The sequence below is a fragment of the Leucoraja erinacea genome, chromosome 26, assembly GCF_028641065.1.
Source record: "Leucoraja erinacea ecotype New England chromosome 26, Leri_hhj_1, whole genome shotgun sequence".
In the NCBI taxonomy this organism is placed as follows: domain Eukaryota; kingdom Metazoa; phylum Chordata; class Chondrichthyes; order Rajiformes; family Rajidae; genus Leucoraja; species Leucoraja erinaceus.
In genome coordinates, this window is record NC_073402.1 from 5,762,821 (window position 1) to 5,775,772 (window position 12,952).

The following is a 12,952-nucleotide window of genomic DNA, read 5'->3' on the forward strand; positions in this document are numbered from 1 at the left end:
CTCGCAATTCAGTAAACAATAGGTGCAGGAGTAGGCCATTCGGCCCTTGGAGCCATTCAATGTGATCATGGCTGATCATCCCCAATCAGTACCCCGTTCCTGCCTTCTCCCCATATCCGCTGACTCCGCTATCTTTAGGAGCCTTATCCAGCTCTCTTGAAAGCATCCAGAGAACCTGCCTCCACAGCCCTCTGAGGCAGAGAATTCCACACACTTGCAACTCTCTGTGAGTTTTCCTAACTGGTTTTCATAACCATGGGAGGTTCCCAAAGCAATTTACAAGCAATGAAATGTCAGTGATATTCAAGTGTGAGCATTATCTACTGGCAAACTAGCCCAGTGTGCAATCCCTGCAGGCTGACTGCTATTGCTCTATTCACCGAGATCATCCAGCAGATTGTTTGTTGTGCTAAATGTATCTCCCTTCCTCAATCAAACGTTAAAGGGCTGCAGAGGTAGAGCTGCTTCCTTACAACACCAGAGACCCGGGTTTGATCCTGACTATAGGTGGAGTCTGTACATTCTCCCCATGACCTACTTGGGTTTTCTCCGAGATCTTTGGTTTCCTCCAATACTCCAAATGGGTACAGGTTTGTAGGCTAATTGACTTGGTATAAATGTAAAATTGTCTCTCGTGTGTGTTGGGTAGTGTTAATGTGGGATCACTGGTTGCCGTAGACTCGGATGTGTCAAAGGGCCTGCTTCTGTGCTGTATTTCTAAACTAAACATTCATGGGGAGGGCAGCGGGTCTGTGCAGTACTTTTTATGACTCGCATATCCAGAACACTCCAAAATGTAACATCACGTGTTGTGATTCATTTGAGTGGGACTCCTGTATATGTGGAAGATTTAACTTGGGGGTTGGTTCAGTGGGCGGTGAGAAATCTGGATCTTGCCCTGGCACTATCCACAGAACAGCACAGGGGGTTGGATGGAAAACTTCACAACGGCTCAATATGGGAAGATGCTGCATGTCCTGTTGAGTTACTCCAGCATTTTGTGTCAATCTTTGCTATGGGAAGAACCAAATGGATCTCTGAAGAAAATGCCCAGTTAACGGCCTGTCCCATTTGAACGACCTAATCCACGAGTTTAGAATACCCTAGACCAGTTGAAAAAAATGTCAAGGGCATGTTGACTTGCCGCAGTAAGAGACCTCCTATGACTATGTCTACGACCCCCCCTCGACCTCATCTTTCCACACCTAAGACCAACATATTACCTCCAGACTCCCTTCCACACTTGACCCGTTCCAGTTTGCTTACAGGCCAAACCACTCCACAGAGGATGCCATATCCTCCGTACTCCACCTGAGCCTGGCGCATCTAGAGAAGAACGCACATGTGCGAATACTGTTCATGAACTTTAGTTCAGCATTCAATACAATCATCCCTCAGCACTTGGTAAGGAAATTTGGTTCATTGGACCTCGGCACCCCCTCATGTAACTGGCTACCGAACTTCCTCACTGACCAACACCTGTCAGTGTGGGTTGGAAACAACACCTCCAACATCATCTCTGAGCACTGGTTCCCCTCAGGGCTGTGTTCTGAATCCATTGCTGTTTATCCTGATGACCCACGACCGTTGTGCCAGGTTTAGTACAAACCACATCATGAAGTACGCAGATGACACAACAGTGGTGGGCCTTATCCGAGGGCCAGGGAGGAGGTGAAACAACTGGTGCAACACGAACAATCAGATCCTGAATGTTGACAAAACAAAGGTCATCGTTGACTTCAGGAGAAATCCGGCACATTCACACACCACATTAATGACAGCGATGTGGAGTTGGTCAGTAGCACTAAGTTCCTGGGGGTGCAGATCACAAACAGTCTGACCTGGTCACAAAACATCGCATCACTAGTTAGGAGAGCACATCAGTGTTTGCACTTTCTGCGCCGGATGAGAAGAGCTCACCACCCCCATCCCATCCTCACCACTTTCTACGGGGGCACCATAGAGAGCATTTTGACCAGCTGCATCTCTGCCTGGCTTGGGGACAGCAAAGCCTCCGACTGGAAGTCCGTGCAGAGAGTAGTGAGGACGGCTGAAAAAATCATCGGCACTTCTCTTCCTTCAATCCGGGACATTGCGTGCAAATGTTGCTTGTCCAAAGCCAACAGCATTATAAAAGACCCCACACATCTCCATCATGGACTGTTCACTCTGCTGCTCTTGGGCAAAAGGTATCGCAGTACAAGGAGCAGAACGGCCAGGTTTTGCAACAGTTTCTTCCCCCGAGCCATCAGACTCTTGAATTCCATACAATGTGTCGCCACTATTATCTATTTTATCTTTTTATCTATTTTATCCTTTTGTTATTTTATGTTGCATGGTGGTCCAGATGCAACAAAATGTATGACAATAAAGTCTTTGATGGATTGAACTACGACTAGCTACGAGTGGAAAATGATCACATGAAAAAATGATGTCATGATTGCATTTTTTTTCCCTCTGGCCAGTCACCGACCTACGACGACCTACCTACGAGTAAAAAGTATCCATTTTTTCCATGCCGACCTTTTTTTTATCAGGCTGCAAAAAACTCCGCGACCAACTTGAGGCACAAGTACGCGGAGACCACTCACGAGCGTGAGGAAGAGTTACGAAGACCTACGATCTCGTGGCGACCATGCTGCGAGTATGAGTCGAGGGCAAATTAGGTCGTGAAAGTGGGACAAGAGCTTTAGTTTTCCTGATGGCGTGGAGTACCTAACCTTTCCACTGGCAAACCGTTACCTAACCAGGTAAAAAGTCAGTGATATTCACAACTTGGATCAATCACAAAGTCGTTCTAGGGGATTAGAAACATATTTAAAACAGTACATGTTCACATTTGCTTAGGTCAAATTTATAACAATATAACTGAGGAAAAACAAGAATTTTGTTTCATTTGAGGATAAGCTGAATTTGGAAATTTGGAAGCAGTAATTCATAACACCAAAATATTATCTAGAAAATGGCTTAATGAGCCCCAGACACAGTGACAGCCCAACGTCGGCCCTTGGAGATAAGCAACATGACAGATTGCTCAACATCTCATCACCTTCCACGTGAAATGTTAAACCAGGTTTCTGCCATCTTTTATGCCATCTCTGATGAACATAAAAAGATTCAACTGGGCAAGTTAAGTAGTTGGTCAGTCTCCCCTGGGCTTGATTAAATCTCAGAAAGTGCAGAAACAGGGCCTATGTCGCACAATGTCTGTGCCCAATATAATATTTAGATAAACTAATCTCCTTTGCCTGCACATGGAGATAATTCTCAGGGAGAAGATACAAATTTCGTAAAGACAGCACCCGTACTCAGGATCAAACCTGGGTTGAATCAAACGCGGCAGTAAGGCAGCAACTCTACTGCTGCGCCACCGTGCCACCCCAATGTCTAAAGTCTGTTCCTAGTTCCATCTACTCTACAACACTCTCCAGGGCTGGACCTCTCAATGTGAACCTACTGCCCTGAAATGTTATCATCATAGATAGTTTAGCTTAGTCTACTGTCACGTGTATGAAAGTACAGATTAAAGCTTTTTTTTGCATGCTAACCAGATAGTAAGTTGCAAACTTACAAGGCATCCCGGTAACCATGGCAATTACTGATATTATTTGAGAGAAATACAACTTGAAACGTTAGCCTAAATTTTCAGCTTAAGTTACTGTCCCTCGCTAATTAGTTCCACGGTTCAGTCACATTATGGTCGATATAGAATAAATAGAGTCATAGAATCTTAGAGTGTGGAAACAGGCCCTTCGGCCCAACTTGTCCACACTGGCCATCATGTCCCAGCTACACTAGTCCCACCTGCCTGCGTTTAGCCCATATCCCCCTAAACCTGTCCTATTCATGTACCTGTTTCTTAAACATTGGGATAGTCCCAGCCTCAACGTTTCCCCTTCATCTTTTCCCCATAAACTGATATCCTCTGGTCCTCGATTCACCTACTCTGGGCAAGAGATTCTGAGCATCTACCGGATCTATTCATGTCATGATTTTATACACCTCTATAAGATCGCCCCTCATCCTCCTGCGCTCCAGGGAATAGAGTCCCAGCCTACTCAACCTCCCCGAAAGCTCAGACCCTCTAGTCCTGGCAACATCCTGGTCAATATTCTCCGTACCCTTTCCGGCTTGTAGTCCCCTTGTAGATATGTAGTCCTTTTAATTCACAGCTCCTATTAAGCTCTATCTGCTTCCTTGGTCTTTTTTTCCCTGAAAAACTACCTTTAGGTCCAATTGGCACTGGCTCACCGAGTGATCTCTGCAACCCCCACAAAGGTGAAAGAGACATAACCAATCCGTGGCAGAATCCCACATGTATGTGAAGTGGAATCTCCCAGTCCTGGGCCCAGGCCAACTTACGGAAATGATCAAGATAAAGAAGCCTGGAAATAAATGGCAGCTGCTTTTATCAACATCCATACATCGTTCTCTTGAGCAAGTCTGTCCCAAGTATCGATTTCTTTATTCATTAGTGTTTTTAACAATAAGATTTAACATTGTTTTTCTGCAGTGCCTACAAGCCTAGATTGTGATTCAATTGTGAGTATGCTTCCCTATAAGATTAGCCTAGTTTACAGATACAGCACGAAAACAGGCCCCTCATCCCACCAAGTCCGGGCCGACCAGCGATCCCCGCACACACACTGTCCTACACACCAGGGACAATTTACAATTTTACCAAAGCCAATTAACCTACAAACCTGCACATCTTTGGTGAGCGGGAGGAAACCGGAGCTCCTGGAGAAAACCCACGCAGGTCACGGGGAGAAGGTACAAACTCCGTAAAGGCAGTGCTCGTAGTCAGAATCGAACGTGGGTCTCTGGCGCTTCAACTGCGCAACCATGCCACCCTAGTCACAGGCTCATGGGATTAATTCCCACCCAAGTAACTCAACCATAAAATTCAGACTAGCATTTTACATCAAGCAGCAACTCAGAACAAATGGGGTTCAGAACCCCACAAATAAAGCTCCACCATTGCGTCCTGGTTACAATTCGATGCTTGGCACGACAAACAAACGAATCAAACCTACAGTCCCTCTGTTTCTTGTGCCTCCATGTTTGGAGTTCTGCCAGACTCAAGTATTGGGTGGGAGTGGAACAGAGGGAAGAGTGAGATTTACCTATAAAGCTGCAGGAAATTGAATCTGCACTCAGGCAGTCCGGAGACAGTGGCTGCTCCTGAAAGACTCCATCATTCACAAGTGTCAAAAAAATAGTAAAATTAATGGGAATATTAAAAATGCTAAGAATTAGAACATAAAATACAGGAACATTTTACCGAGCTCCATTAATTAAACAAAGTGTAAATGATTGTGTTCTATTATTGTTTGACAGAATGATTAAAACTGAATAACTTGTGATTAAAAATTTTAACCCCACAATTAATGTTTTAATCCTCAGATACTAGTGATTTTTTTAAGTCTATTCATCATCAGATTGCTGTCTTCACTGTATTAGTGGGATTATTATGTCAGCTGAGAATGGCCACTATATTACTTCTTACACCGCAGGTATTGGTCTTGTCAAAACTAAATAGCTTGGTGGATAGTTAAGAGGAATGCAGAATGACGAACATTGTTCATTCCCCAGAGCCAGATAGTAAACATATGATTTTAGAATTACCTTGTCTTCTACAACCATATTTCATGATACAATACCAATAGAACAGAGAACAGACACACAGTAATCAACAGACCAGGCAGCATCTCCAAAAAAGGTAGACACAAACTCAATGGGACAGGTAGCATTTATGTCGAGAAGGAATGGGTGACGTATCATGTCGAGATCCTTATTCAGACGTCTCTGTAGAACATGGATGGATGTTGTTTTGGGTCGGGACCCTAAAACCTACATGTAAACCAACATCTGCAGTTCTTTCTTAATCCATAGAAAAGAACAATGCAGAAACAGGGCCAATGTCCCATAATGTATGTGCCCTATATAATATTTAGATAAACTAATCTCCTTTGCCTACACATGATCCATTTCTGTCCACTCCACTCCCTGTATATCCATGTACGTATCTATAAGCATCTTAAACACCACTATCATACCGGCCTCCATCACAACGCAGCAGGTTCCAGGCATTCACCACCTTCTGTGTAAAAACTTGCCACACACATCTCCATTAAACTTTGCCCCGCTCAACTAAATGCTATACCCTCTAGTCTTTTAACATCTCCACCCTGGAAAAGAGTTCTGAGTGCCTCTCATAATTTTACACATTTTCTATCAGGTCTCCCCTCAACCTCTGGCACTACACAGAAAACAATCCAAGTCTGCCCCATTTGTCCATTTGTAGCTAATACCTAGTTAAATTTATCTATCTTCCGTATTTAGAATTATTCCCAAGTCTGACAAATTAGTCACAGTCTGAAGAAAGTTCTCGACCTGAAACGTCACCTATTCCATTTCTCCAGAAATGCTGCCTGACCCACTGAGTTACTCCAGCTTTTTGTGTCTGCCTTAAATCACAGGCTTATCAACAGAAACAAAGAACTAAAGATGCTGGTTTATACCAAAGATCGACACAGAGTGCTGGAGTAGCTCAGCAGGTCAGGCAGCATCTTTGGGGAACATGTATAGTTGATGTTTCAGGTCTGGATGCTTCTTTATTTCAGTCTGTCCATGTTCTCCATAGGCAGGGCGGCACGGGGTACAGCGCCAGAGACCCGGGATCGATCCAGGCTACGGGTGCTATCTATACGTAGTTTGCACGTTCTCCCTGTGCCCTGCGTGAGTTTTCTCCAAGAACTTTGGTTTCCTTCCACACTCCAGACGTACATTTTTGTAGGTCAATTGGCTTGGTAAAGAAGTAAAAAGTGTCCCTGTTGTTATTGTGCGAGGATCGCTGGTCGGTGTGGACTCGATGGGCCAAAGGGCCTGTTTCTGCGCTGTACCTCTACACTAAACTAAACAAAAGGTGCTGCCTCACCCACTGAGTTACTCCAGCACAATGTGTCCTTCATTTGTGAATGAAACCAAGGGGCAGTCTGACATCCAGCGGAGAACTGCAGAACTGCAGGCTGGAAGCCAGTCGGGTTATTTTCATTTAGGGAAGATATGCAAATAAGAAGGATGAACACAAAGCATTATTTTTTGAAAGGTAACAGTAATTTAAACAAAAAAGAATGGCAATACTTAAAGTTATACTTTGTTTCTAAGTAGTGAGTGCCTAAGAAGATGCGATCCAAGTTTTGTAATTGCGGCCCGTGTTGGATGAAAGAAGTGGTGATAGTGGTTGGGTGTGTGTGAGCAACCACTGCAAAGCATACTTACCTGGCAGGGGAGAATCGGTGGTCACGATGGCCGATCTCCCAGGACGAGGCTATCCCATTGCACTTCGGGTGTGCTGACGCCTGCGATGTCCCCAAATGCGGGATACTCGACTGCAAAATTTGTGGTAGTGGGGGACTGCGTTCGCGCTCTCCCCTGATTCTTAATATAAGAACAGAATATCTTTTCTCTACAAATCCATAACAAAACGGAGGCTAGATAATTGGTGTCAACTCATTGTGTGGACGGCGGATCAGTGGATATTTTTAAGGCAGAGACAGATTCGTTATTGATTACAACGGCTGTAGAGGGTTGTGAGGAGAAGGCAGACATCAGCCAAGATCCAATGGCTCATTCTACTCCACAATTTTTCTCAACTTGTGTTTTGTAGATACAACAATTACATTTTTACTTGCAGCAGTACAACAGAATATGTAAACATAGTATAAGCTTGACAAACAAGCCGTAGTAGGGTCATGGGGTAATCTTTAGCGCCGTTTCCGTAAGATGTTCATACATAGAAACATAGAAATTAGGTGCAGGAGTAGGCCATTCGGCCCTTCGAGCCTGCACCGCCATTCAATATGATAATGGCTGATCATCCAACTCTTTTTACTGCAACTGTTTATTAACTGAGACTTAACACTAAGCTGTAGCAGTCCGTGGTCATCACTGGAGCTAGAGAGCGAGCTAGAGGTGGGGACACTACAATTATACTGGAGACAATGGGGAGTGGTTAGTAGTGGGGAGGTCACTATGGTTAAGGGAACATGCACTGATCTACATCCTTCCTCTTAGAAACAAAGGCATGGCAGGTACTATACAGAGTGACCACGGCTCATACGCTACGAACACCAATCGCACCGGCAACAGTATAAAACTATGCGAACTCCCCGTAGCGGACAGGCGGCTTGACCAGCCGGCCAGAGCGGGTGCGTAAACCGCCCTCCTCCTCTTCGTCGGGAACAAAAGGGACAGCAGCCGGGTAATCGGCAGGAGAGGCGGGCGGTGGAAGGAGGGGAGATCGCGGGGCTCTGGGCGGGGAACCAGGCTTGGTAGGCGAGGCAGGTTTGACGGGCGAGGCAGGCTTGACAGGCGAGGCAGGGGAACGGGGCTTTGGCGACCGGGGGGCTGACAGTTGCGAGGGGAGGGTGCGCGGCATGCGAGGTGTTGTCGGGGCGTGCGGGGCAACGGGAGGTCGAGAAGGAATGGGGGGGTGAGAAGGATCCGCGGGAGGCGGAGAGGGCTCGTTCACGAGCAACAGGTGCTGGCGGGAGCGACGGTAGATAGACCCCTCGTAGTCGACGAAGTAGGAGCGCGGCGAACCGGCGTCATCGACCACGACGGCCAGGCGGTAATGGCCAGAGGGGGACTGCATTCGGACCACCTGCCCCGGGAACAGACGCGGAAGGGGCCGGGCGGATTTGTCGAAGGAGCGCTTCTGGACGACCTGTTTTTTGACAATGCGCTCAGTGACAGTGGCAGGATGCTGTACCGAGGGCTTGAGGGACTGTTGGGAGACCGACAGGGGAGGTCTGGTGGTGCGTGACATAAGGCGCTGGGCAGGGGAACCGAGCGCAGGGTCGCGGGAAATGTTGCGGAGGTTAAGCAGGGCAAGGTGGAAATCAGAACGGAACAGGCAGCAGTGTTCAAGCAGCTCCTTGGCGCTACGTACGGCCCGCTCAGCAAGTCCGTTGCTTTGAGGAAACTCGGGGCTGCTGGTGATGTGGTGAAAGTTCCAACGGGCAGCAAAGGTTTTGAACTCGGCGCTGGAGAATTGGCTGCCGTCGTCGGACCGGAGGGTCACCGGGGAGCTGAAGGTGGAGAAGTGGCGGCGAAGCTTCCCGATGACAGCGGCAGAGGTGATGGAGGTCAGCTGATCGACCTCGAACCAGCTGGAATAGGAGTCGACCAGGACAAGGAAGTGCTTTCCGCGCCACTCAAATAAGGTCAAAGCCGAATTGGAGCGCATGGAAAGCCCGTGAGCGAACCGACGGATTGGGTGAATTCAATGACTGTGGTGAGCAAGCCTAATGGCGAAGTCCGCACCTGCCTTGACCCACGTGACCTCAATGCGGCCATTTGCAGGGAGCATTTCCTGATGCCGACGATCGAGAACATTGCAGCCCGCATGCCGAAGGCTGAATGGTTCTTGAAATTTGACGCTACGAGCGGGTCGACCGGAACTCCGCCATGGCTCAGGTGCAAGCGCACTTCCGCACGGACAGCAAGAGATATGAAATAGATTACATAGCATTCTCTGTGCCAGCTGTATCTGAAGTTATTGATCTCAGTAAAATTATTAATTAATTACTGGAATCTAAACATGTTAATCACACGCATGCAGGCTTTGATTTCCTCATCAAGGGCCAGTTCCTGCGGGTGCCATTGGGGTAAGCACATGGAACTGGAGAACATTTCAACAGAAGAAGTGGTTGAGATTGAATATGTAGAACGATACAATGCCCCACAGCCAGAAGTGTGTTTGTTCCACGATGACCGGATCAGTGCTGTGGAAGCACAAGGTGATTGGATTCTTACAGGTTCCTTTGATAAAACGGCTCGTATCTGGACATTAGACGGCCGACCACTTGCAGCTCTTTCTGAACATACTGAAGTTGTCAAAGATGTTGCATGGATTAAGAAAAGTGTTCCCAGAAATTTGCTGCTCACTGCCTCCCTGGACCAGAGTATTATTTTATGGGAATGGAATTGTGAAAAGAACAAAGTGAAAGCATTGCACTCTTGTCGAGGACATGCAGCTAGTGTGGAATCGATTGCTGTGGACAACTCCAAAACCAAATTTTGCAGTGGCTCCTGGGACAAGATGATAAAGATTTGGTCGACAGTTCCCAATGAGGATGAAGAAATGACAGAGGAGTCAGATAACAGGCCGAGGAAGAAACAAAAGACTGAACAGCTGGGATTAACAAGAACCCCGATGATGACACTGTCTGGTCACAATGAGGTGCTTTCTTCAGTCCTGTGGTCTGATACTGAGGAACTGTGTGGTGCGTCTTTGGATCACACCATAAAGATCTGGGATGTGGAAACTGGAGCTCCAAAGTGTACTCTGACTGGGAATAAAGTGTTCAATTGCATCTCTTATTCCACTATATGCAAAAGGTTAGCACCAGGTAGCACGGACAGGCACATTAGGCTGTGGGACCCATGCTCAAAAAATGGATCTCTAACTTCACACAATGGATGGGTAACAGCCGCCCAATGGTCACCCATGAATGAATATCAGTTGATTTTGGGTTCCTTCGACAAGCTGGTCAAGCTCTGGGATAGAAGAAGTTGCAAGGCTCCGTTATATGGTATGGATGCACATGAAGATAGAGTACTTTGTGTGGACTGGACCAAGATGGGGTTGCTGTTAAGTGGCGGAGCAGACAACAAATTATTCATGTTCAGATATCAGACTCCCACCACTGGAGATGGAGCATGAGAACAGGAAAATAACAGAAGCCAGAACACCATCTGTGGAGACCATAGGATCATGCAGTGGTATACTGCAATACTACTTCATTTCTCTTAAAGCAGCTTACAACAAATTGAATAAGATCTGTTTGTGTGCCACAAGGTTAAGGGGGAAGTCTTTTAGGACCGAGATGAGACGGTGAGGATGAAGAAGGGTTTTGACCCGAAACGTCGCCTATTTCCTTCGCTCCATAGATGCTGCTGCACCCACTGAGTTTCTCCAGCACTTTTGTCTACACACACACACACACACACACAGCATGTCCGGCAGATCGGTGCGGGCCGAGACCAGGAGCAGGGCGAGGATGACATCAAACGGGTCCTGGCAGCTCACGAAAAAGTACGGAAATGGTAAGGGGGAAATGAAAAAGAAGGAAATAGATGTTTAACAAATAAAAAGGGGTCCGCCGATCGCTGCGTGTACGTGGCGGTGGGAAGGGTGGTGTGGAGGACGGCTTGAGTGGGTGCAGGATTTTCTGGAGCTCCTCACTAATGGCAATATTTTGTACGTTCAAAGTTAATAAGGAAGGATAGGCAGGAATATCAAAATGATCACCTGCAGCTGATAAAAAAAAAGATGATTTGTGTATGAACATCTTACGGAAACGGCGCTAAAGATTACCCCATGACCCTACTATGGCTTGTTTGTCAAGCTTATACTATGTTTATTCTGTTGTACTGCTGCAAGTAAAAATGTAATTGTTGTATCTACAAAACACAAGTTGAGAGAAAATGGGGAGTAGAATGAGCCATTGGATCTTGGCTGATGTCTGTCTTCTCCTCACAACCCTCTACAGCCGTTGTAATCAATAATGAATCTGTATCTGCCTTAAAAATATCCACTGATCCGCCGTCCACACAATGAGTTTACACCGATTATCTAGCCTCCGTTTTGTTGAGGATTTGTAGAGAAAAGACATTCTGTTTTTATATTAAGAATCAGGGGAGAGCGCGAACGCAGTCCCCCACTACCACAAATTTTGCAGTCGAGTATCCCGCATTTGGGGACATCGCAGGCGTCAGCACACCCGAAGTGCAATGGGATAGCCTCGTCCTGGGAGATCGGCCATCGTGACCACCGATTCTCCCCTGCCAGGTAAGTATGCTTTACAGTGGTTGCTCACACACACCCAACCACTATCACCACTTCTTTCATCCAACACGGGCCGCAATTACAAAACTTGGATCGCATCTTCTTAGGCACTCACTACCTAGAAACAAAGTATAACTTTATGTATTGCCATTCTTTTTTGTCTAAATTACTGTTACCTTTCAAAACATAATGCTTTGTGTTCATCCTTCTTATTTGCATATCTTCCCTAAATGAAAATAACCCGACTGGCTTCCAGCCTGCAGTTCTGCAGTTCTCCGCTGGATGTCAGACTGCCCCTTGGTTTCATTCACAAATGAAGGACACATTGTGCTGGAGTAACTCAGCGGGTGAGGCAGCACCTTTTGTTTAGTTTAGTGTAGAGGTACAGCGCAGAAACAGGCCCTTTGGCCCATCGAGTCCACACCGACCAGCGATCCTCGCACAATAACAACAGGGACACTTTTTACTTCTTTACCAAGCCAATTGACCTACAAAAATGTACGTCTGGAGTGTGGAAGGAAACCAAAGTTCTTGGAGAAAACTCACGCAGGGCACAGGGAGAACGTGCAAACTACGTATAGATAGCACCCGTAGCCTGGATCGATCCCAGGTCTCTGGCGCTGTGCCCCGTGCCGCCCTGTCTGTGGAGAACATGGACAGACTGAAATAAAGAAGCATCCAGACCTGAAACATCAACTATACATGTTCCCCAAAGATGCTGCCTGTCCTGCTGAGCTACTCCAGCACTCTGTGTCGATCTTTGGTATAAACCAGCATCTTTAGTTCTTTGTTTCTGTTGATAAGCCTGTGACTTAAGGCAGACACAAGAAGCTGGAGTAACTCAGTGGGTCAGGCAGCACCTCTGGAGAAATGGAATAGGTGACGTTTCAGGTCGAGACCTTTCTTCAGACTGTGACTAATTTGTCAGACTTGGGAACAATTCTATATACGGAAGATAGATAAAATTAACTAGGTATTAGCTACAAATGGACAAATGGGGCAGACTTGGATTGTTTTCTGTGGAGCGCCAGAGGTTGAGGGGAGACCTGATAGAAGTGTGTACAATTATGAGAGGCACTCAGAACTCTTTACCAG

General features: G+C 46.5%; 1 protein-coding gene and 2 non-coding genes across 3 annotated transcripts; 2 read left to right on the forward strand and 1 right to left on the reverse strand.

The window, feature by feature from the left end:
* Positions 1-7,276: 7,276 nt before the first annotated feature.
* LOC129709973 (U1 spliceosomal RNA) lies at positions 7,277-7,440 on the forward strand. The gene has a single exon (XR_008725608.1). It is a non-coding gene; the product is annotated as a U1 spliceosomal RNA (small nuclear RNA).
* A 2,032-nt stretch (positions 7,441-9,472) lies between these two features.
* LOC129709604 (ribosome biogenesis protein WDR12-like) lies at positions 9,473-10,816 on the forward strand. Its single transcript, XM_055656056.1, has one exon. It carries the CDS (start codon positions 9,608-9,610, stop codon positions 10,730-10,732), a length of 1,125 nt encoding a protein of 374 aa, XP_055512031.1. The 5' UTR covers positions 9,473-9,607; the 3' UTR covers positions 10,733-10,816.
* Positions 10,817-11,704: 888 nt separating this feature from the next.
* LOC129709984 (U1 spliceosomal RNA) lies at positions 11,705-11,868 on the reverse strand. The gene has a single exon (XR_008725613.1). It is a non-coding gene; the product is annotated as a U1 spliceosomal RNA (small nuclear RNA).
* Between the last annotated feature and the right edge of the window lie 1,084 nt (positions 11,869-12,952).